The 25840-nt window shown below is 45.1% G+C and overlaps 1 protein-coding gene across 1 annotated transcript in view; it reads right to left on the reverse strand.

Annotated features, from left to right (window-relative positions):
* drp2 (dystrophin related protein 2) overlaps positions 1-24877 on the reverse strand; it is a 99563-nt gene extending 74686 nt beyond the window's left edge. Inside the window, exons 1-4 of the mRNA XM_082974920.1 lie at positions 24673-24877; positions 23256-23433; positions 7977-8102; positions 7240-7396 (exon numbers count right to left, since the gene is read on the reverse strand). Of these exons, the coding sequence (XP_082831046.1) occupies positions 7240-7396; positions 7977-8102; positions 23256-23433; positions 24673-24877 (666 nt within the window). The remainder of the gene's footprint in view (positions 1-7239; positions 7397-7976; positions 8103-23255; positions 23434-24672) is intronic.
* Between the last annotated feature and the right edge of the window lie 963 nt (positions 24878-25840).

Genomic DNA, 25840 nt, shown 5'->3' on the forward strand with positions numbered 1-25840 from the left:
ACACTACACACACACACTTATAGAACACTACACACACACTTATAGAACACTACACACACACTTATAGAACACTACACACACACTTATAGAACACTACACACACACTTATAGAACAATACACACACACACTTATAGAACACTACACACACGCTTATAGAACACTACACACACACACTTATAGAACACTACACACACACTTATAGAACACTACACACACACACTTATAGAACACTACACACACACTTATAGAACACTACACACACACTTATAGAACACTACACACACACACTTATAGAACACTACACACACACACTTATAGAACACTACACACACACTTATAGAACACTACACACACACACTTATAGAACACTACACACACGCTTATAGAACACTACACACACACACTTATAGAACACTACACACACACTTATAGAACACTACACACACACACTTATAGAACACTAAACACACACTTATAGAACACTACACAGACGCTTATAGAACACTACACACACACACTTATAGAACACTACACACACACTTATAGAACACTACACACACACTTATAGAACACTACACACACACTTATAGAACACTACACACACACTTATAGAACACTACACACACACTTATAGAACACTACACACACACTTATAGAACACTACACACACACTTATAGAACACTACACACACACACACGTATAGAACACTACACACACAACTTATAGAACACTGCACACACACTTATAGAACACTACACACACTTATAGAACACTACACACACACACTTATAGAACACTACACACACACTTATAGAACACTACACACACACACACTTATAGAACACTGCACACACACTTATAGAACACTACACACACACGTATAGAACACTACACACACACACTTATAGAACACTACACACACACTTATAGAACACTACACACACACACTTATAGAACACTACACACACACTTATAGAACACTACACACACACACGTATAGAACACTACACACACACTTATAGAACACTACACACACACTTATAGAACACTACACACACACTTATAGAACACTACACACACGCTTATAGAACACTACACACACACTTATAGAACACTACACACACACTTATAGAACACTACACACACACTTATAGAACCTCTTACATCTAGACGTTCCGCTAGCGGAACACCTGCTCCAATATCCAATGATAGGCGTGGCGCGAATTACAAATTCCTCAAAAATACAAAAACTTCAATTTTTCAAACATATGACTATTTCACAGCATTTTAAAGACAAGACTCTCCTTTATCTAACCACACTGTCCGATTTCATAAAGGCTTTACAGCGAAAGCAAAACATTAGATTATGTCAGCAGAGTACCCAGCCAGAAATAATCATACACCCATTTTTCAAGCTAGCATATAATGTCACAAAAAACAAAACCACAGCTAAATGCAGCACTAACCTTTGATGATCTTCATCAGATAACAACCCTAGGACATTATGTTATACAATACATGCATGTTTTGTTCAATCAAGTTCATATTTATATCAAAAACCAGCTTTTTACATTAGCATGTGACGTTCAGAACTAGCATTCCCACCGAACACTTCCGGTGAATTTACTAAATTACTCACGATAAACGTTCACAAAAAACATAACAATTATTTTACGAATTATAGATACAGAACACCTTTGTGCAATCGAGGTGTCCGATTTTAAAATAGCTTTTCGGTGAAAGCACATTTTGCAATATTCTGAGTACATAGCCCGGCATCACGGGCTAGCTATTTAGACACCCACCAAGTTTAGCCCTGACCAAAGTCAGATTTACTATTAGAAAAGTTTGATTACCTTTGGTGTTCTTCGTCAGAATGCACTCCCAGGACTGCTACTTCAATAACAAATGTTGGTTTGGTTCAAAATAATCCATAGTTATATCCAAATAGCGGCGTTTTGTTCGTGCGTTCAAGACACTATCCGAAGTGTAAATAAGGGTCACGCGCATGACGCATTTCGTGACAAAAAAATTCTAAATATTCCATTACCGTACTTCGAAGCATGTCAACCGCTGTTTAAAATCAATTTTTATGCCATTTTTCTCGTAAAAAGCGATAATATTCCGACCGGGAGCGGTGGTTTTCGTTCAAAGATAAAACATGGAGTCCACTCGTGCATGCGCCTGAGTCTCACAGTACTGTTACCGGCCACTATCCAAACGCGCTACTTTTTTTCAGCCAGAGCCTGCAAAGCCACGATTCAGCTTTTTACCGCCTTCTGAGAGCCCATGGGAGCCGTAGGAAGTGTCACGTAACAGCAGAGATCCCCTGTAATGGATAGAGATAATCAAGAAGGCCAAGAAATTGTCAGACAGGGCACTTCCTGCATGGAATCTTCTCAGGTTTTGGCCTGCCAAATGAGTTCTGTTATACTCACAGACACCATTCAAACAGTTTTAGAAACTTTGGAGTGTTTTCTATCCAAAGCTAATAATTATATGCATATTCTAGTTTCTGGGCAGGAGTAATAATCAGATTAAATCGGGTATGTTTTTTATCCGGCCGTGAAAATACTGCCCCCTAGCCATAACAGGTTATAGAACACTACACACACACTTATAGAACACTACACACACACGTATAGAACACTACACACACACACACTTATAGAACACTGCACACACACTTATAGAACACTACACACACACTTATAGAACACTACACACACACACTTATAGAACACAACACACACACACTTATAGAATACTGCACACACACTTATAGAACACTACACACACACTTATAGAACACTACACACACACACGTATAGAACACTACACACACACACTTATAGAACACTACACACACACACTTATAGAACACTACACACACACACTTATAGAACACTACACACACACTTATAGAACACTACACACACACTTATAGAACACTACACACACACTTATAGAACACTACACACACACTTATAGAACACTACACACACACACTTATAGAACACTACACACACACTTATAGAACACTACACACACACTTATAGAACACTACACACACACACACTTATAGAACACAATACACATATACTTACAGAACACTAAACACACACACGCTTATAGAACACTACACACACACACTTATAGAACACAACACACACACACTTATAGAACACTGCACACACACTTATAGAACACTACACACACACTTATAGAACACTACACACACACACACGTATAGAACACTACACACACACACTTATAGAACACTACACACACACACTTATAGAACACTACACACACACTTATAGAACACTACACACACACTTATAGAACACTACACACACACGTATAGAACACTACACACACACACTTATAGAACACTACACACACACTTATAGAACACTACACACACACACTTATAGAACACTACACACACACTTATAGAACACTACACACACACACTTAATGAACACTACACACACACGTATAGAACACTACACACACACGTATAGAACACTACACACACACACTTATAGAACACTACACACACACACTTATAGAACACTACACACACACACACTTATAGAACACTACACACACACACACTTATAGAACACTACACACACACACACACACACACACTTATAGAACACTACACACACACTTATAGAACACTACACACACACGTATAGAACACTACACACACACACACACTTATAGAACACTATACACATATACTTACAGAACACTAAACACACACACACTTATAGAACACTACACACACACACTTATAGAACACTACACACACACACACACTTATAGACCACAACACACACACACACACACACTTATAGAACACTACACACACACTTATAGAACACTACACACACACTTATAGAACACTACACACACACTTATAGAACACTACACACACACTTATAGAACACTACACACACACACACTTATTGAACACTACACACATATACTTACAGAACACTAAACACACACACTTATAGAACACTACACACGCACACTTATAGAACGCTACACACACATATACTTACAGAGCGATGCGCACACACACACACACACACACACACACACACACACACACACACACACACACACACACACACACACACACACACACACACACACACACACACACACACACACACACACACAACTGAAAGGGACACTTCCCCACGCACTGAAACACTGCAGAATAAATCCACTTAAGATCAATAACTCACATTTCTTAAAACCCTGTAATTCTCCACAGAAAACTCCATACAATTTCCCTCTCCGCTTTGTCTGAAAAGTTTTAGAGCGACGTCACGCTTGGGGAGTGGGAGCTCCTTAGATAGATTATAAAGGAATATTGCATAAAAATGGGGACATAGAGAAAAGAAAAGGGACGGTGGGAGGAAAGGGGTGAGGAAGGAGGAGGGTGGAGTGTAGAGGAGGGGAGGGGAGCTATTGTGATTTTAGCAGGTACATACTAAGTAACAAAATCTGTAGTATGGGTGGGAGGGAGAGAGGAAACAGCACAGTGGGCTATAATCTCTTAGCAGGAGATAGAGAGATAGAGAGATTAGCAGGAGAGAGAGAGAGAGAGAGAGAGAGAGAGAGAGAGAGAGAGAGAGAGAGAGAGAGAGAGAGAGAGAGATGGTGTGTGACTGTATGGGTTTTGTCCTGTTAATTGGGAAGCTGATTTCACAGCGACAGTCTGTGGCAGTGGAGGGGGGAGGAGGGGGGAGGAGGGGGAGGAGGGGGAGGTGAGGACCACTCTCACTGTCAATACGGCTCTCTCCCCTCAGAGACACACTGCACAAACTGACAGCACAGAAAATTGGAACGTAGGTGGAAAGAGCATTCTGCTGTAGTACAGGACCAATTATGGTGTGTTTGTGTGTGTATGTGCGTGCGTGCGTGCGTGCGTGTGTATGTTCGCGCGTGCGTGCATGCGTGTGTGTGTGCGTGGGTACAGTGCGTATCTGCCTTACTGCCTGCCTGTTTGTGTTTGGGGGACATATCATACCAAATGGAGATGTTTTTACCGGGAAATGGATAGAAAAAAACTGAAACCATTGCAAGGAAGGATTTTCTCAATGTTCAACTACAGAATAAGGAGGAGTACAGAACAAGCCCCTGAATGTGAGAGATTCTATCTCTCCTCCTATTATATTCTGCACCCGGCATCTGCTTGCTTGGCTCCACAACTCTCAGCTTTCAACTAGTTGAATTCCCCTCTCCATCAACACAGAGCAGCTGGGGCTTTTAAACATGTCAAATAAAAAGATTTCAGCTGAACAACTCTTATTTAACGACAGTTCAGGGTATCTTTTATAGATTCACCACTGGGTGGTTTTAACCAGTGGTGTAAAGTACTTAAGTAAAAATACTTGAAAGTACTACTTAAGTCGTTTTTTGGGATATCTGTACTTTACTTTACTATTTATATTTTTGACAACTTTTTCTTCACTACATTCCTAAAGAAAATAATGTACTATTTACTCCATATGTTTTCCCTGACAACCAAAAGTACTCGTTACATTTTGAATGCTAAGCTGGACAGGAAAATGGTCCAATTTATGCACTTATCAAGAGAACATCCCTGGTCATCCCTACTACCTCTGATCTGGCGGACTCACTAAACACACATGCTTCATTTGTAAATGATGTCACAGTGTTGGATATAGCCAGGGGCTATCCGTAAATTTAAAAAAAACAGGAAAATAGTGCCGTCTGGTTTGCTTAATATAAGGAATTTGAAATTATTTATACTTTTGATACTTAAGTATATTTTAGAAATTACATTTACTTTTGATACTTAAGTATATTTCAAACCAAATACTTTTTTACTTTTAATAAAGTAGTATTTTACTGGGTGACTTTCACTTTTAAGTCAATTTCTATTTAGGTATCTTTACTTTTACTCAAGTATGACAATACAGTACTTTTTCCACCACTGGTTTTAACACACACGGCCATTTTGTTGGTCCCGATCTCTCCTGCAGATAACAGCCAGAGTCTTATATCCTGAAATAGAGTCCTTATTTTGATAGATGGCCAAATTAAGAGAGACTCAAATCGAAGTGGTTGCTAATTGAAAGTAGGTAAATCCCTTTGGAGGGAGGAAGGAATTAGGTATGTACTGCTCTCAAAGTGCTTACTTCCCTCTATCCTTAATGTTACCGATGGGTTAACCTTAAACTAAGGTTAGTGTCAAAGCACTGAAACATAACCTAATGGCCCTATTAATTCCAAACAGGTAACTAAGGTGTTTCTAGGGAGAGACAAAGTGATACTGGTTTGTGCTGTGAAGGCGCCTTTGAATTTGTTTGATCATGTCACGACTTCCGCCAAAGTCGGTCCCTCTCCTTGTTCGGGCGGCGTTCGGCGGTTGACGTCGCCGGCCTTCTAGCCATTGCCGATCCACTTTTCATTTTCCATTTGTTTTGTCTTTGTCTTACACACCTGGTTTCAATCCCCCAATTACTTGTCCATTATTTAACCCTCTGTTCCCCCATGTTTGTTTGTGAGTGATTGTTTTTATGTAATACGGTCCGTTTATTGTGGGCTCGCTTATTTTGTATTGTATCTGTCTATTTTGAGTAAAATACATTTATTTACTCATATTTTTACATTTACATTTAAGTCATTTAGCAGACGCTCTTATCCAGAGCGACTTACAAAATGGTGCATTCACCTTATGATATCCAGTGGAACAACCACTTTACAATAGTGCATCTAAATATTTTAAGGGAGGGGGGGGGGGGGTTAGAAGGATTACTTTATCCTATCCTAGGTATTCCTTAAAGAGGTGGGGTTTCAGGTGTTCAGGTTTCATATCTGCTGTCCTGCGCCTGACTCCTCTACACCAGCTACACACAGACTGCATTACAGATCAATACGAGTCAACTGGATCGTAACTCAAACACACATTCCTGCAGCTCGGCATGAATGATGGTTTCCACTCAAGCAATTTGTAACTATAGTTCACTGTAATTACTGTGTATATGCCTATAGTAAATTAATTAAATCACACTTTCTATAGAAGCCATGGAATGAGTTGAATGTTCCTTAGTGCCACAGAAAAAACTTGGAATAAAATGGAAGGGTAGCCCTACCTTGTAAGAACACCCTAATTATTACCTACCATTCTGACTTGTTTCAATGCTTGTGTGATATAGCTTTTGAAAGGGGCCCAACACAGTACCTGGTGGAACTCCCTCTGGTGTTGGACGGCACCCACGTCACCCCCTATGGGCAGCTGCTCTGACAGCTCCTCGTCCTTGGCCGTCAGCCATTCTATGATCTCCTGCAGGGAGAGCTGCAGCTTCCCACTGTTGTCTGAGAATGCCTCAAGCCGCACCCTGCGGACACATGGACAGACAGACAGACAGACAGACAGACAGACAGACAGACAGACAGACAGACAGACAGACAGACAGACAGACAGACAGACAGACAGACAGACAGACAGACAGACAGACAGACAGACAGACAGACAGACAGACAGACAGACAGACAGAGACATATAATAACCACAGTTAGGCGATGGCTGCTCATGATCCCCAATACATCTACCACCATTTGTGACATTTGTAAACTGCCGTCCCACAATCCCCAGTGTCAACTGAGTATCACTTAATGTAACAGATGCCCCTTTAAAAACATGACAACCGACAAAATGTATGAGATGATGAAGGAACGTATGAGATATTCAATCAGTACTGTATAAGTACAAATTATGTGTCATTGCTGGACGAGTTTCCTTGACATTAATCGCTATGATGCAATTCAATATCCTTTCCGGTGCTGCGGCGTTTACATACAATTTCTCTAAATTCTTCATACATCAACACATATGCAAGCTGAAACATTAAATCAATCATACCCAGTGTATATTACCATACACGCAAGACAATGTGAGACATTACCCCGAATAGCTACCTCTTGCAGAGGGGGGTGGGAGGAATAAACTCTGAATAAATAAATCCCAGAATGTATCTCTTTGCCACCTGCCAGAAGTGTGAGGGATTGTCTGGGCGAATCAGGGGAGCTCCATCAGGAGCACAGCTGGGCATGGAGAGGACGGGGGGAGGCAGAGTGTGAAAGTGCCCCAGTGTTTCAATTACACACTAGATCCCCAGCTTGCAGCTACCACTCAAAATATCATTATTTCTGCAGGATGTCATTCCCCACCAGTGTCAAAACACGGACGGAGAGTGGGAGAGAGGGAGGGAGGGTGGGAGGAGGGAGAATGTGTGCGGTCCGACACAGCTCTGACTGCAACAAAGCTGCCGATATGTGAGAGGAGGGAGGCACATTGCAGAAATGCTATTCAAGGTGATATGGTGGTGGGCACTCTGGAGAAAGCCTTTGGTACTAATAGAACACTACTGTCACTGCCGATACGTCGACCAGGTCAACAAGTGAACAAGAGGTAAGTGCTCTAGCAGAACACACAGGTACAAAATAAAAGGAGATAAATACCCAGCAGTCTGAAGCAATCACAGCACTTGTGTATTGGGTTTGTCGTTTCCTGCGGAGACAATGGCACTCTGGCTTTTTATTTCCTGTGACATCTCCTAGACACTGATTAGTTGACAAAGAAGAGAGTTGGAGTGTCTCTTAAAAGCCCTCAAGGAAGGAAGTTTGTGATTGTGTGCAGATGAATTGGACGTGAAAGCATGCGTGTGTGTGTGTGTGCATGCACGCGTGCATGTGTGTGTGTGTGTGTGCTTGCGGGAGGGCGTGTGTGGTTGAAAGAAAGAGACAAATAGAATCTGTCTGTATGCGTACGTGTACAGTACCATATGTCCAAAGTCAAACCTGTGTGTATTTGAGCGTACTGTCCCCAATCCTCTCGGCCTACCCTCCAGCTCAGTGGTAAATGAATCAGAGCAAAGGTTATGGTGTCATGTGTGGCCCCAGCAGAACAGGCTCTAGATAAGATCCATTGGTTCAGTGGGACACATGTGGCCTATACCCCCTGGGGATCCTCTGTCCTCTGCCCAGAACATTACCACTGACCCGCAGCCAGCACAGGGCAGTAGCACACACCTGTGTGTGTGTGTGTGTGTGTGTGTGTGTGTGTGTGTGTGTGTGTGTGTGTGTGTGTGTGTGTGTGTGTGTGTGTGTGTGTGTGTGTGTGTGTGTGTGTGTGTGTGTGTGTGTCTGTGTGATAGGGCAGAGAGCTGTTTGTTCTACTGCTCAGTGAACAGTTTCTCTTCACACACACAAATGCAGACACACATACGTGCAAGCTAAATGTCTCCACACAAACACACACACACACACACACACACTTTGAGTACTTCCACACACCAAGGCACAGCACTCAGCTTGGATGGAAGCATGGCTGATTCGCATCAGAGAGAGCCAGCCCTATAATACCTCTTAGTTAGTACGTCCATCATCAGAGAGAACCAGCCCTATAATATCTCTTAGTTAGTACGTCCATCATCAGAGAGAGCCAGCCCTATAATACCTCTTAGTTAGTACGTCCATCATCAGAGAGAACCAGCCCTATAATACCTCTTAGTTAGTACGTCCATCATCAGAGAGAGCCAGCCCTCTAATACCTCTTAGTTAGTACGTCCATCATCAGAGAGAGCCAGCCCTATAATACCTCTTAGTTAGTACGTCCATCATCAGAGAGAGCCAGCCCTATAATACCTCTTAGTTAGTACGTCCATCATCAGAGAGAGCCAGCCCTCTAATACCTCTTAGTTAGTACGTCCATCATCAGAGAGAGCCAGCCCTATAATACCTCTTAGTTAGTACGTCCATCATCAGAGAGAGCCAGCCCTATAATACCTCTTAGTTAGTACGTCCATCATCAGAGAGAGCCAGCCCTCTAATACCTCTTAGTTAGTACGTCCATCATCAGAGAGAGCCAGCCCTCTAATAACTCTTAGTTAGTACGTCCATCATCAGAGAGAGCCAGCCCTCTAATACCTCTTAGTTAGTACGTCCATCATCAGAGAGAGCCAGCCCTATAATACCTCTTAGTTAGTACGTCCATCATCAGAGAGAGCCAGCCCTATAATACCTCTTAGTTAGTACGTCCATCATCAGAGAGAGCCAGCCCTCTAATACCTCTTAGTTAGTACGTCCATCATCAGAGAGCTTTATTGGGGCGCTTCAAACGGCCACAAATCAAGCCTCAGCGCCCGGCCTCTCCTCTCACAGACACCCATCACATCCCCAACTTCCATTTCACAGTGAAGGTGAGAAAAATAGAGAGCCGCGCTGCTGTAATGGAATCATTGCCACGCACCAGGAGCTGCCTGCTACAGCTCCAGACCAGCTAGACCCAGGCTGGGATAAGCTGAGCTGGGCTGTCAGTAGAGAAGGTATGGCGACTGACGAGGCCTGGAGGTATTTCATCCCCGTTGAGCACACTAGGATTAGTTATGGACGCTTTCTGCTGCATTGAGATGGCAGATGCCAAGGAGGGAGACAAGTAAATGGGGAGGAAGAGAGAGAGAAGAGACTCTCAGTGACCCCCTACGGAGGCGATGTCAGTGTGGCGTGGCTGTTGCCACGGTGACAGTAGTCGAGTGATGTCACAGTCACGCAGGGCATTGAAGTTACGCGTGTGCACAATAGTGTGTGTGTGTGTGTGTGTGTGTGTGTGTACCTGTGTGTGTATGCGTGTCTGTTTATGTAGACCTAAGTGTGTGCGCGTGCACCCGTGCATACGAATACGCGTATCAGCCCATCGGCTCAATATGAGCCATTAGGTTTCATGACAGGGCTAAAGGTCATCAATAACAATGGCCTAATGAGACGTGTAGCTGGTATGTGTAGTCACTTGGGCCGTGAGGTAGACAGACAGGGCAAATAGAACCCGCTCCATCAGGATCAAAAACAACACATGATCACAAAAAAGAAAAAACAAAGGAAGTGATTTACCTCTGTGCAACATGGGCTGCAGAGGCAGACACTAAACGTCACATTTCTTCCTTGCTTCAGTGTCACCGCCGATGGAAATAAAGGACAAATAGAAATAGAAATCAGGTTGGGGGATTATAGTGAGGAGGTCGCTTTGTGGTTCAGAGATTCATTAATGCATAAGTATTTTTTTAGGAAGGAGGGAGAGGGAGGGAGAGGGAGAGAGGGAGAGAGGGAGAGAGGAAGAGAGAGAGAGGGAGAGAGAGAGAGAGAGAGAGAGAGGAGAGCGAGAGCGGAGAGAGAGAGAGAGAGAGAGAGAGAGAGAGAGGGGAGAGCGAGAGAGAGACAGAGAGAGAGAGAGAGATAGGGGGGAGAGAGAGAGAGAGAGAGAGAGGGAGAGAGAGAGAGGGGGAGAGCGAGAGAGAGAGAGAGAGAGAGATAGAGAGGGAGGGAGAGAGAGAGAGAGAGGAGGAAAGTGTGCCTGCGGTTTGTGTCAGGAGCATTGTCTTTGAGGCTTGTGTCTTTTCTCCCCCTCTCCTCCCTTCCTCCTCCTCCCCATTACCCTTGCAGATATTTCATAACAGGCAAGGGTGTTGGACCTCAGTTGCACTTGGAGGCTTTCAACTAAATGTTGAGAAAAACAGACAGAGACTGAGGTAAAGGCAAAGGCAGAGTCGGAGATTGGGGCAGAGGCAGAGACAGAGATTAGGGCAGAGACTGGGGAAGAAACTGGGGCAGAGACGGGCAGAGACTGGGGCAGAGGCAGAGGCAGAGGCAGAGAATAGGGACTATGGGGAGCGGGGCTGGGGAGCCCAAAGTCTTAAAATATATAGACAGCCTCTCTCTTCCCCATAGTGCTCCAGTGACTCACCACCCTCATTAACCTGCATTCACTGGCTCTCTGTGTGAATCACACTCTTTTTGAGTACAAACTGGCACACACGCACACACACACGTGTAGGTTATGCAGAAATGCACAGAGGTGCACATGCTTGAGACACACACATTGAAACATGCTATTATACCGTATACAGTATGTAGTATTAAATGACATGCTCGTTGATTGTAGGCTCAGGTGCACACGTATGGTGCACGCACACACAGATGTGGAGGATGTCAAGGACAACTTGTAGACAATAGATGAAAAGGCTGCACAGGGTCTTCTGGGAATGAGAGACACATGAAGGTAACACAGTCTGGCAGGTAGATGTGAGGGCTCTATTGCTGGTCAAATTGACACAGAGACAAGCTGAGACTAGCCCCCTCTCCCAAAACACATGCATTCAGTGGTGGGGGGGGGGGGGGGGGGGGGGGCTGTGTGTGTGCTTGCCTGTGTGTCTGCTTCCTGGTACAGATGTAGGATCTTAATTTGATCACCCTGTTGCAGGATAACTTTCGTGTAATGCAGGACATGTTTAACTTGTAGTGTATTTGAGGTTTAAAAGGCTTCTGAAGTTTGTAATTTCCAATTTCAGACTTGATTTTCCATAACAAAATCACACACACACACACTATTGTGCACACGCGTAACTTCAATGCCCTGTTTGACTGTGACATGTGAGGGGTCTATTGCTGGTCAAATTGACACAGAGACAAGCGGAGACTAGCCCCCTCTCCCAACGCACATGCATTCAGTGGTGGGGGGGGGGGCTGTGTGTGTGCTTGCCTGTGTGTCTGCTTCCTGGTACAGATGTAGGATCTTAATTTGATCACCCTGTTGCAGGATCACTTTCCTGTAATGCAGGACATGTTTAAATTGTAGTGTATTTGAGGTTTAAAAGGCTTCTGAAGTTTGTAATTTCCACTTTGAAATTTCAGACTTGATTTTCCCTAACCATATCAACCCGTACCAAAATAAAAATGAATGGTATGAGGACGAAACGTATGCTCTGTTCCTTTTTTATTTTCATTAGCACGTTGCACTTTCACTTGTTGTATTCTTTTGAGCATGGATTCAATTAATTATACTATTTTTGCATCTTGTCCTCCTTGGATTATTCCTTTTCATGATTTTGAGTGCGAGTACTTTTTGAACTCTACAGAGCTCTACAGTTTCTCTCCCACACACCAGCCACTTTTTTTTCTAGCCTGTGCACAAACCCTCATACTGGCTTTCTAATTAATTATAATCCACATAATAATTCACATTTCCTGTTGCTGCAGGACTCTTTTCCTGCTGTAGCAAACTGGCTCAAATTAAGATCCTACATCTCTGTGCACATCAGTGAATTCCCGGCAATTCAAAGAGACGCTGTGGTAGTCCAAAACCTAACTTCCTCCACTTTGTTTCTAATCTCACCAAGAGCGTGTGATTTGTTCTGCACCACCTGATGGAGAGCGCTCCTACACAGCGTTGTCCAGTTTCATTCCTAGAATCTACACAAAGAACAGCGAGTGGCCTGGTGTTTTTAAGCAATAAGACCCATGGGGGTGTTGTATATGGCCAATATACCACAGCTAAGGGCTGTTCTAAAGCACGACGCAATGAGGAGTGCCTGGATATAGCCCTTAGCTGTGGTATATTGGCCATATACCAGAAAACCCAGAGGTGCCTTATTTCTATTATAAACAGGTTACCAACATAATTAGAGCAGTATAACTAAATGTTTTGTCATATCCGTGGTATACAGTCTGATATACTACGTCTTACAGCCAATCAGCATCCAGGGATAGCAAGTCCCGGTTTATAATATTAAATAATGAATGGCTCCCTAATTCCCTGTTGAGTGTTCCACCCCGCTACGAGCCTGAATGTCCCCATTCTGTCACGCCCTGACTATAGAGAGCCTTCTTATTCTCTATTTTGGTTAGGTCGGGGTGTGACTAGGGGGGGTGTTCTAGTCTAGGTTATTTTGTTGTTTATCGTTGTCTCTGATTGGGGATCATATTTAGGCAGCCATTTCCCCATTGTGTTTTGTGGGATCTTGTTTCTGTGTAGTTGCCTATGAGCACTGCTTGAGCTTCACGTATCGTCTATTCTTTGTTGTTTTGTGCGTTTCACTTAAATAAAATATGTGGAACCCAGATCACGCTGCACGTTGGTCCGAGTATGCTTCCAGTTCGTACAACGAACGTGACAGAAGATCCCACCACAACAGGACCAAGCAGCGTGCCCAGGAGGAGATGGCATCCTGGACTTACGAGGAGATCGAGGAGAAAATATCCTGGACTTGGGAGGAGATCATGTCAGGACACGAAAGCCTTCCGTGGAAGCAGACGCAGGGAGAGAAGGGAGGACAGCGACGACACCGGGGTTTGCGGCCACAAGTACAGCCCAAAAGACAGCCAGAAAATATGTTTTGGGGGGGGTACACGGGGTGGTCGGCGGAGCCGGGGAGTGAGCCAGTGACAACCTGGGAGGAGATAGAGAGGTGGTCGGTCGACCCAAGGAGAGTACCAGAACCCGCCTGGGAGTCAATGGTACAGTGCGAGGAGGGATACCGGAGAATGGAGTTGGCTAAGAGTATGCGACAACGCAGGCGTTTGGAGGAGCGTGTCACCAGTCCGGTGCAACTTGTGCTAGTCCCACGCATCAGGCCTCCAGTGCGCCTCCCCAGTCCGGTACGTCCTGTGTCCCCTCCTCGCACTCGCCCTGAAGTGCGTGTCCCCAGTCCGGTGCGTCCTGTGCCAGCTCCCCGCACTCGCCGTGCGAAGTGTGTCATCGTTCCGGTACAATTTGTGCCAGCTCTACGCACTAAGTCTCCAGTATGCCTTCACAGCCCAGTACGTCCTGTGCCAGGTCCTCGCACTCGCCGTGCGAGGTGTGTCATCATTCCGGTACAACCTGTGCCGGCTATATACGCACCAGGTCTCCAGTGCGCCTCCACAGCCCAGTACGTCCTGTGCCAGCTCCTCGCACTCACCCTGAAGTGCGTGTCACCAGTCTGGTGCCGCATGTACCGGCCCCACACACTAGGCCTCCAGTGCGCCTTCCCAGTCCGGTACGTCCTGTGCCTGCTCCTCGCACTCGCCCTAAAGTGTGTGTCACCAGTCCGGTGCCACCTGAGCCAGCTCCACGCACCAGGCTTCCGGCGACTGTCCCCAGTCCAGAGCCTCCAGCGACGGTCCCCAGTCCAGAGCATCCAGCGATGGTTCACAGTCCAGAGCTTCCAGCGACGGTCCACAGTCCGGAACCTCCTGCGACGTTCCACAGTCCGGAACCTCCTACGACGGTCAACAGTCCGGAACCTCCTGCGACGGTCAATGTTCCGGAGCCTCCAGCGGGGGTCAACGGTCCGGAGCTTCCAGGCAAGGCGTCCAGTCCTGCTCCAAGGCAGGAGCCTCCCTCTGCGCCGGTGCCCAGTCCAGGCACAGTGTCCAGTCCAGCTCCAAGGCCAGAGCCTTCCCCTGCGCCGATGCCCAGTCCAAGCATGGCGTCCAGTCCAGCTCCAAGGCCAGAGTCTTCTTCTGCGCCGGTGCCCAGTCCAGGCACGGCAGCCAACTCAGCTCCAAGGCCAGAGCCTTCCCCTGTGCCGATGTCCAAGCACGGCGTCCAGTCCCGCTCCAAGGCCGGAGCCTTCCTCTGTGTCAGGGCCCAGTCCGGGCACGGCGAACAGTCCAGCTCCAAGGCCGGAGCCTTCCTCTGCCCGATGCCCAGTCCAGACATGGTGGCCAACACAGCTCCATGGCCGGAGCCTTCCTCGGCATCGGTGCCCAGTCCGGGTATGGCGTTCTACCCAGCTCCATGGCCGGACCCGTGGTCTGGGCAGGGGCAAAGACCCGCACTGGAGCCACCATCGACACTAGTCACCCCCCCACCCTCCCCAGTTGGTTTCAGGTTTTGCGGCCGGAGTCCGCACCTTTGGGGGGGTACTGTCACGCCCTGACCATAGAGAGCCTTTTTATTCTCTATTTTGGTTAGGTCGGGGTGTGACTAGGGGTGGGTGTTCTAGTGTAGGTTATTTATCTCTATGTTGGCCTGGTATGGTTCCCAATCAGATGCAGCTGTTTATCGTTGTCTCTGATTGGGGATCATATTTAGGCAGCCATTACCCCATTGTGTTTTGTGTGATCTTGTTTCTGTGTAGTTGTCTATGAGCACTGCTTGAGCTTCACGTATCGTCTATTCTTTGTTGTTTTGTGCGTTTCACTTAAACAAAATATGTGGAACCCAGATCACGCTGCACGTTGGTCCGAGTATGCTTCCAGTTCGTACGACGAGCGTGACACATTCCCAAAAGATGCTGGAGCTGTGTCCCCTCCGTTTCTTTTAAACCTCATCTCCTGTCCCCTCCACTGCCCATATGACGCCAATGATACTCTCCCAAGCAGTAACAGGAATTATGTACAGTTACACATTCTAGTTTGCCCGAGTAGAACGAGACAGGGGAATCAACAAACGTGGGTAAGCGAGGCAACTCATTAGGGAACCAATAAGAACATTTAAACACAACCCCCTGAGGCTACCAAAACCTAATTCTGACACTAAAGAAACTATATTTACTGACAATGACATCCCACCACACCAACTGACTAGACGATTGATGTCTGAATGATCCAATAATATTTAAGTTCTTCCCACCTCTACTTTCCCATTGGCCTGAGGGCTATTTTCACACTTGACCCTTAACTAATGTTGGATAGAAGGTCTATTCAGGAATCATTATCATGTAATTGGAGCGCAACAGAGCCTGTAGGGGCTAGGCCTAGCCAGGAGATACTGCAGGGATGAGCTGGTGGAGGATAAAGTGGGGAACAACACTGACTGTAGTTAACACTGACTGACTATAGGGGGCACAGCCAGGATATGAGAGAGGAGGGAGGGAGGGACATACAGAGAGGGGGGAGAGAGAAAGAACTACAGAGTGAGAGAGAGAGAACTACAGAGAGAGATAGAGAGAGATAGAAAGAGGACAATGGAAAGGGACAAGAGTGAGAAGAAATCTACTGAGAACCCTGCTATAACCCAGACAGAGCCCTGCTATAACCCAGACATATCCCTGCTGTAACTCAGACAGAACCCTGCTATAACCCAGACAGAACCCTGCTATGAGCCAGACATAGCCCTGCTATAACTCAGACAGAACCCTGCTATAACCCAGACAGAACCCTGCTATAACCCAGACAGAACCCTGCTATAACCCAGACAGAGCCCTGCTATAACCCAGACATAGCCGTACTATAACCCAGAGAACTGCTATAACCCAGACATAGCCCTGCTATAACCCAGACATAGCCCTGCTATAACTCAGACAGAGCCCTGCTATAACCCAGACAGAACCCTGCTATAACCCAGACAGAACCCTGCTATAACTCAGACAGAACCCTGCTATAACCCAGACAGAACCCTGCTATAACCCAGACATAGCCCTGCGATAACTCAGACAGAGCCCTGCTATAACCCAGACATAGCCCTGCTATAACCCAGACAGAACCCTGCTATAACCCGCGACCGCACCCAGCAGAGCCCTGCTATAACCCAGACAGAGCCCTGCTATAACCCAGACAGAGCCCTGCTATAACTCAGACATAGCCCTGCTATAAATCAGACAGAGGCCTGCTATAACCCAGCCAGAGGCCTGATATAACCCAGACAGAACCCTGCTATAACCCAGCCAGAGGCCTGCTATAACCCAGACATATCCCTGCTGTAACTCAAACAGAACCCTGCTATAACCCAGACAGAACCCTGCTATGAGCCAGACATAGCCCTGCTATAACTCAGACAGAACCCTGCTATAACCCAGACAGAACCCTGCTATAACCCAGACAGAACCCTGCTATAACCCAGACAGAGCCCTGCTATAACCCAGACATAGCCCTGCTATAACCCAGACATAGCCGTACTATAACCCAGAGAACTGCTATAACCCAGACATAGCCCTGCTATAACCCAGACATAGCCCTGCTATAACTCAGACAGAGCCCTGCTATAACCCAGACAGAACCCTGCTATAACCCAGACAGAACCCTGCTATAACTCAGACAGAACCCTGCTATAACCCAGACAGAACCCTGCTATAACCCAGACATAGCCCTGCTATAACTCAGACAGAGCCCTGCTATAACCCAGACATAGCCCTGCTATAACCCAGACAGAACCCTGCTATAACCCAGACATAGCCCTGCTATAACTCAGACAGAGCCCTGCTATAACCCAGACAGAACCCTGCTATAACCCAGACAGAAACCTGCTATAACCCAGACAGAGAACTGCTATAATCCAGACAGAACCCTGCCATAACCCAGACAGAACCCTCCCATAACCCAGACATAGCCCTGCTATAACCCAGACAGAGCCGTACTATAACCCAGACAGAGAACTGCTATAACCCAGACAGAGCCCTGCCATAACCCAGACAGAGCCGTACTATAACCCAGACAGAGAACTGCTATAACCCAGACAGAGCCCTGCCATAACCCAGACAGAGCCCTGCCATAACCCAGACAGAGCCCTGCCACAACCCAGACAGAGCCCTGCTATAACCCAGACAGAGCCCTGCTATAACCCAGACAGAACAGAGAATACAGAGACTTGCTCAGAGGGTCTGGCCCTCGCCCCACACAGTGGATCAGAGCACAGGCGGGTGGCACTCTGAAATCATCCCAGCCATGCCATGTGTCCCTCCCTCCACGGGCACACACATTCCCAGCGTGCCAGTCTGCCACCCACGTCACCCCCAGAGGGCATTCTCCACAGCCCACAGCACGTCAGTGTTACACACACCACCAGAACAATGGCCCACTGATGCAAGGGCATAACAAAGACAACCTCTATAAACTTTTGTATCCTGATGAGGAAGAGGAGGATCAATAAGGTGGGCCTAACTGAAAGGCTTGGGACCATTCGGCCATCAATTCAGTTAGTAATTCTGATTGCATTGTTCATACACATTAAAATGGTCTCGTTCAAACGAGTAGCACTTTCCTCAAGCTCTAGGCACTTTACGTTGTAAGAATGGTTCATGTGTTGCATCCACCTGCAGTAGTAGTTCATCTCACGCCTGAGGAAATCAAGTGTTTTCCCATTCACATCCGTAATCAACTAGAGTTCATTATGACAGATATGTATACAGAATACCTATTATATGGAGCTGTGGCTTCATTGATTTGAGTCTTAATCATAACAAAGCTCAAGCAACCAACCATTGCCTCAGCAAATGTATAATACCGTTTTTTACAATCACTTTGGGCACTAATTTCAGAAATTTGTGGTCAGTTTTCAAAACTTTACAAACAAAACTCAAAACGGTCATCACTTGTAACACTGTCACGCCCTGACCTGAGAGAGCTGTTTTTCTCTGTTTGGTTAGGTCAGGGTGTGATATGGGGTGGGCATTCTATGTCATTGTATTTCTTTGTTTTGGCTGAGTATGGTTTCCAATCAGAGGCAGCTGTCTATCATTGTCTCTGATTGGGAATCATACTTAGGCAGCCCTTTTTTCCTCCTTCAGTGTGGGATCTTGTTTTTGTACAGCTCAGTATAGCCTGCAGAACGTGATGTTCGTTTTCCGTTGTTTGTTGTTTTGATTCAGTGTTCTGAGTTATAATAAATATTGAACATGAGCACTTACCACGCTGCACCTTGGTCTCCTCTCTACGACGATCGTCACATAACACAGGCTGTCCAATGTTCAAAACATTGCATTGTGCATTCATATCTTTAAAGAAACCTTGCACTTGCAGAATCATTGGTTCAAATAACTCATTTATCATGAAATACCATAGGATCATTCATTTAGATCACCCACACACAAGATACCGATAGTTTCACTGTGTAGTCGTTCGTACAATCATTAAATATTGTAGTACAAAATATGTGACTCGTTTCATTATGCTACTACACGTAAATACATCACTGTATAGGACTAGTAGAGAGAATACTACAGACACAGTGAACTCATTGAAGAAAATATGAAATTTATTGATGAAATACAATAAAATCACAACATAGGTTTCTTTGAATCAAAGCTAAAATAAGTAGCAACAAAAAAAGAAAAAAACTACAGTAAAAGGTCAACTGCAGTGTTCTTCACATGGCTTACTGTAAAAAGCAAAACAAAGGGTTGATTACTGTACTTCTATATTTCCCTCAACCCTGTCTTGTGGATTTGGCCATAGGTTCTCATCCACATCACAATGGATGTTTTCCTTAGCCAAACATCTTGGGAAGAATCTTCGGGCATGGCGAATCCAGGCCTGACACTGGTCTGCCGTGATGTCATTGCATGCGTCATCCATGGCCTGGAGAAGGGTGGCTCGTTCGTGGGGGCGCCTATCATATACCTTCCACCTCCATGTGGAGAAAAATTCCTCACTCGGGTTAAGGAAAGGAGAGTATGGGGGTAAGTACAGGGTGGTAAATTGTGGTTAGGCCTGAAACAATGCTTGCACCATTTGAACATGGTGGAACCTGACATTATCCCACACAATGACATAGGTCATGCCATTAGCTCTACAGACCTGATTTAGCTCATCAAGGAAGGTTACATTCGAACAGCAAATCATGTGGCTGCCTGCAACTCAATATATAGAGTATATAGAGTAGAGAGCTTTAGTTGCTGTTCGACCAAACATTAGAACAGGCAAGATGAGTAATCTAAGAAACTTTGACCGTGGTATGATTGTTGATGCCACACATGGTGATTCCAGCATCTCAGAAACAGCTGCCCTCCTGGGATTTTTACGTACTACAGTCTCTAGCGTTTACAGAGAATGGTGCGACAAACAAAACACATTCAGTGAGCGGCATTTCTGTGGGCAAAAACACCTTGTTAATGAGATAGGTCAGAGGAGAATGTCCAGACTCATTCACGCTAACAGAAAGGCCACAAATGCTCAAATAACAGCTGTTTAAAACAGTGGTGTGCAGAATGGCATCTCTTAACGTACAACACCATGAATAATTCAGGCTGTTATGGAGGCAAAAGGGGGCCCTACCCAGTACTAGATAGGTGTACCCAATAAAGTGGCCGGTGAGTGTACAGTAATGTCAAATCTGAAAACATGGTCTGAAAAAGTGGTACATGGGACCATAAAAACAGTGTCTGATTAAGAATGATGATGACATATTACATCCATAGATAATGTAGTCCAATTGGTTCATATTCCACGGTAATTGGTGTCACTGGATCTCGTTATCCTGAAACTTTCATGATCTAAACATGGAGTATTGTTTGTCAGTTTCCATAAAACTATGCATTAAGAGTAATGCAACAGTTACCTATCATTTTTGCAGTTGTATCAAGTGATAGTTAGATTTACATTTTAGTCATTTAGCAGACACTCTTATCCAGAGCAATTTACAGTAGTGAATACATACATTTCATGTATATTAATTATTATATATATATTTTTTTGTACTGGCCCCCCGTGGGAATCGAACCCACAACCCTGGCGTTGCACACACCATGCTGGCGTTGTAAACACCATGCTCTACCAACTGAGCCACAGGGAAGATCATTGTAATGAAATGAATAGACAGTCATTTCAGATGTAATGTGTGAATTGCATTTTGAAATGGTAATACTTTGATGTTAAGTTGTGTCATTTTGAACAGGTGATTTTAGTTCAATGAACAAATGACCTTAGCTTCATGTGTATTGCATCCAAGCAATTGGAAAAAGTGTTAAGAGTTTTGAAAAATTTGCATTTTGATCATTGGTTGTGAGTTTTGTGTCTAGAGTTTTGAAAAATGACATCAAGGTTCCGAAATTAGTGCCAAAGTGATCGTAAAAAACTGTAAACACAACATAAATTACAGACTGTACTCCGTCTAGTCCTTAGACTTTTTTGTTGTTGTAGAAAATATAATTAACTCTACTGGTGTGACTCACTGAGAGAAGAAGACACCGTTCTTAATGTCGACCTTCAGATTCTGTGAATTACCAAGCTTGGTGACGAGGGACTAAATCTTGTCAACGTGTTTCAACGCACTGAGCACTCAAACGTAGGTGAGTAATAATCATTCAGCATTATACCTTACAGATACTCTTAACGCACAGTGCCTACACACACAATGAATGCTGATCGCCACAAAGAAGCTACTGTAGTCTACACAGGACCATGGTTGCAGTATGGTTTCTACTGTGACAGGCAGAAGCAGGAGAAGCAGGAGAGGCCTTGGCCAGTTAGTCATCAGGAGGACTTTAACTCCATCATTTCTCCTCCTCCTCCTCCTCTTTCTATTTCTGCCATTGGAACAGAGGCTCCAACACCACATATCCATCAAACCCTGACAAGCCATTATAAAAACCAACCTCCACTTGTCCAGGAGTTGGCACTCAGTCCTGTACACATCTCTCGGGGACATCTCTTGGCTTTCACGCTCCACTCGCTCTCCACTCATGACTGTTGTTGTAGCGATCTGTCTCTCTCTCGCTGTGGGCCAAATGATGTCAGAAGGGGTTGAGGGTTGAGTGTGTGTGTGTGTGTGTGTGTGCGTGCGTGCGTGCGTGCGTGTGTGTGTGTGTGTGTGTGTGTGTGTGTGTGTGTGTGTGTGTGTGGGTTTGTGTGTGTGTGTGTGTGTGTGTGTGTGTGTGTCTGTGCAAGCGTACGTGTGTGCTACCACTGCAGGACATCCATAGACATCTCATTACAATACGCTGCAGGGAGAACTGTCTTAACCAATATCCCCACTAATATATTCCTTCCTATGTCCCCTCTGGATGAATTGGGATGTTCGGGGTCAAGCTAGTAATTAAGGGATGCCAGCTGAATTGAAGACATACCAATGATATGCCAGGCATGGGCGCCTTCCAATTAAGCATCAAAGCAGTACTACAGTTGTTCGTAATTGTTTTGCCTATGCAGACCTCTCAAGTGTAACTGGGGGGGGGGGGGGGGGGCGAATCAGTATTAACCCACATATTATCCATAATGGCTAGGCCCACTCGGAGTTGGAAGAGAATATTTCATTTCGTGACAGCACATTATAGAGACAATGGTTTTTTTAATTGTGGGAACAGCAGTGAACAAATTGGATTAACAGGTTAGAAACGTTAGTACAGAGGGGATATTAGAAATATCAACACCGCAAAAACATTGACGCATGAAGGACTCACTGGAAGACGCATGTTTGCACAGCATGTTATGAGAGCATGGTTTTGAAATATGTTTTCTTGAAGTTATTTTGTTGATTCTCTCCCACTGCCTAAATTAAATGACATTTTATTTGCATTGAAACCCAGTGTATAACGCATCCTACACCCATGTAAAACACATCCTACCCCCATTGAAAACACAATGTAAAACACATCCTACACCCATTGAAAACACAATGTAAAACACATCCCGCACCCATTGAAACCCAATGCACAACACACTCCCATTGAAACCCAATGTAAAACAGAATCCTAACCCCATTGAACCCCATTGCAAGCAGCCTCTTACCGGATGTTGAGGGACTTGCGTTTGATCTCGTTCCAGCAGAGGTTCATGTCTCCAGACGCGTGGTGCCCTCCCAGCCTGCTACACTCCGTCCCCACCACTCCGTCCTCCTGCCCTTCAGGATCCACCGTGGACTGGCAGGGCACACAGTGGCATCCCGGCCACCCAGGCCGTCCCGCAGCTACACACACACACAACACAGAATACACGCACATTAGCACGCGAGCCTATATCATTGTAACATACGGTAGGTATCATATCGTATCGTTTCATACGTGCACTCATGTATAGCGCACTGCGTTTTACCCAAACTTTGTAACTTCACCAGGATAAAGTCAAAGCCCTACTCTTATACATGTCTACACTTGCACACAGCCAAACCTGTGACGCATGAAAGATTTATAACAACGATTCCGTTCGTTACATTATTCCATTGCATTAAGCAACAGCAGCACAGCCGGAAACCTTTCTCTCAGACTGGAGAGGCTCTGAGAGGGACCAGGCCCTGCTGCTGGAAGTGGAAGGCATCAGGGATTCAGTTCACACTACACCCACTCACACACAGACATGCACACACGCATACACACACACACACACACACACATACACACACACACACACACACATACACACACACACACAGCCAACTCTCTAGCTCTATAGACTGCTGCAACTGGGATGCTTTGCCAAAAACTACTTTTGCCTGAAATGTGTCATGGGAGAACTTTGGTTGTAGTGTCAACATTTGAAGCGAAACACACTCCCTCCTGAGAGAGAGGAGGGAGAGAGAAAAAAAGAGAGAAAGAGAGAGAGAGAGAGAGAGAGAAAGAGAGAGCATTCGACTCGCAGGAGGCTCATCACCTATCCACAGGCATACAGTATATCGCTCCTCTCTCTCCCTCTCTCTGTCTCTCCTCTCTCCCTCTCTCTGTCTCTCCTCTCTCTCCCTTTCTGTCTGCCTCTCATTGTTGCGACAGCCCCCTGTTTGTTCAAGGGTAATTTCTCCATCTTGTATTAATCACCATCTCGCTCTCTCTCCTCTTCCTCTGTATAATCCACTGAAGGGATGATTAATCCTCTCTCTCTTCATGGTTCATCAGACATGTGGATAGGAGTTCAGATACTGTTAATACCTAGAAAACACACAGGCTCACTGGAACTCCAGCGATTGAACCATATTAAAATCACCAGCAGCATGAGCAGCCGATAGAACCTTTTCCCCGGCTTAGCCTAATATTTCTGAGCAATTATGACCGTACACAGACGGACCATAATAACACACCACATGGAGATACATAGTGATATGGAGCGGGATGACCATGTTTTGTTTGTTTACTTGATGGCAAATTGAGCTGAATCAACAGAAAGCTCATCAACAACAGCAGTAGCGGATGAACTGCGCCCCTGGCTACGGCTTTACAGGAAGGTGTTTTTCCAGCCAATGTGAAGCGGAGCTTCGTGTTAGTCATGCCGGAAGACTGGGCTGGCCTGGGCTCTCCGTCTTCCTCTCCTTTCTCCGTGTCCAGACCGGTGGCCAAAGAACGGACACAGAGACAGGCACTGGCATGGTCACTGGCAACTGCGTCAGGCAGGAGCACCAGCACCAGACCAACATACGCATGCATACACTCACAACACACACATACAACTAACACACAACTAAGTCATTTGATTTGATTTGACACACAAACCACTGAAAATCATGGACAAACTTTCTCCCTTTCGTATACACAGACTCACACACACAGACACATACACTATACTCCCCAAAACAATTACATACTATAAATTCAGTAAGGTAATTTACATGAACTCATGTTTCACAAATGGACACATGAGTATGATTTTCTGTATGCTTCAAAACACAGGTATATCTCTAGACAAATACTATTGGCTGTCTTGACTCAGTGTTGTATCTGATGATCGCTGAAGCACTCTTCTGTTTTCCCAAGAGGGCTGAGCCTGTGTGGGGAGCACTGAGGTTTACCGGTAAGCTCTTCGCTTCATGCTGCAGCACTAGGCTGTATTCATTTTGTTGCTTTGGCAAGGATTCTCACCTATACTGTATTGAATAAAAACAGTTTCACACTGACTCCTAAAATCACCATTATTTCAAAACCTAGCTCATCAATGTACTTCAACATATTTGCATCCATTGGCCATGTTTATCCAAAATGTACTCAAAAGCTTCTGAGTATTTTCCCAAGATGAGAACTAAACCAGATCAAATGCATTCCAAGATGATACACAGTTTTTCCTCATCTCCCAGACAGAAGACAACTAACTGTTCAACTACGCAGATGAAACTGCCAGCTGATCAAAGGACTGACAGTAGCTCTAACTCTTGTCTACACACGTACGCACAACACCTTGATAATAAACTCCAGGTATGAACACCACCACTTCTCTCAGATCTGTTTATCTGAGAAGCAGCAATGCAATATCTCCAGACGCTATCGCTACAACAGTGTTCCTCTCCCATTGTTATAATACTATTACTATTATACCACTGTATTTCTTGTTACACTGTTTATACACACCGCCTGCATTTATATACTGGGTTCTTGACATGTTCCACTGTAATATAT

Source organism: Salmo salar, chromosome 05 (assembly GCF_965601325.2).
Source record: "Salmo salar chromosome 05, fSalSal1, whole genome shotgun sequence".
NCBI classification, from domain to species: domain Eukaryota; kingdom Metazoa; phylum Chordata; class Actinopteri; order Salmoniformes; family Salmonidae; genus Salmo; species Salmo salar.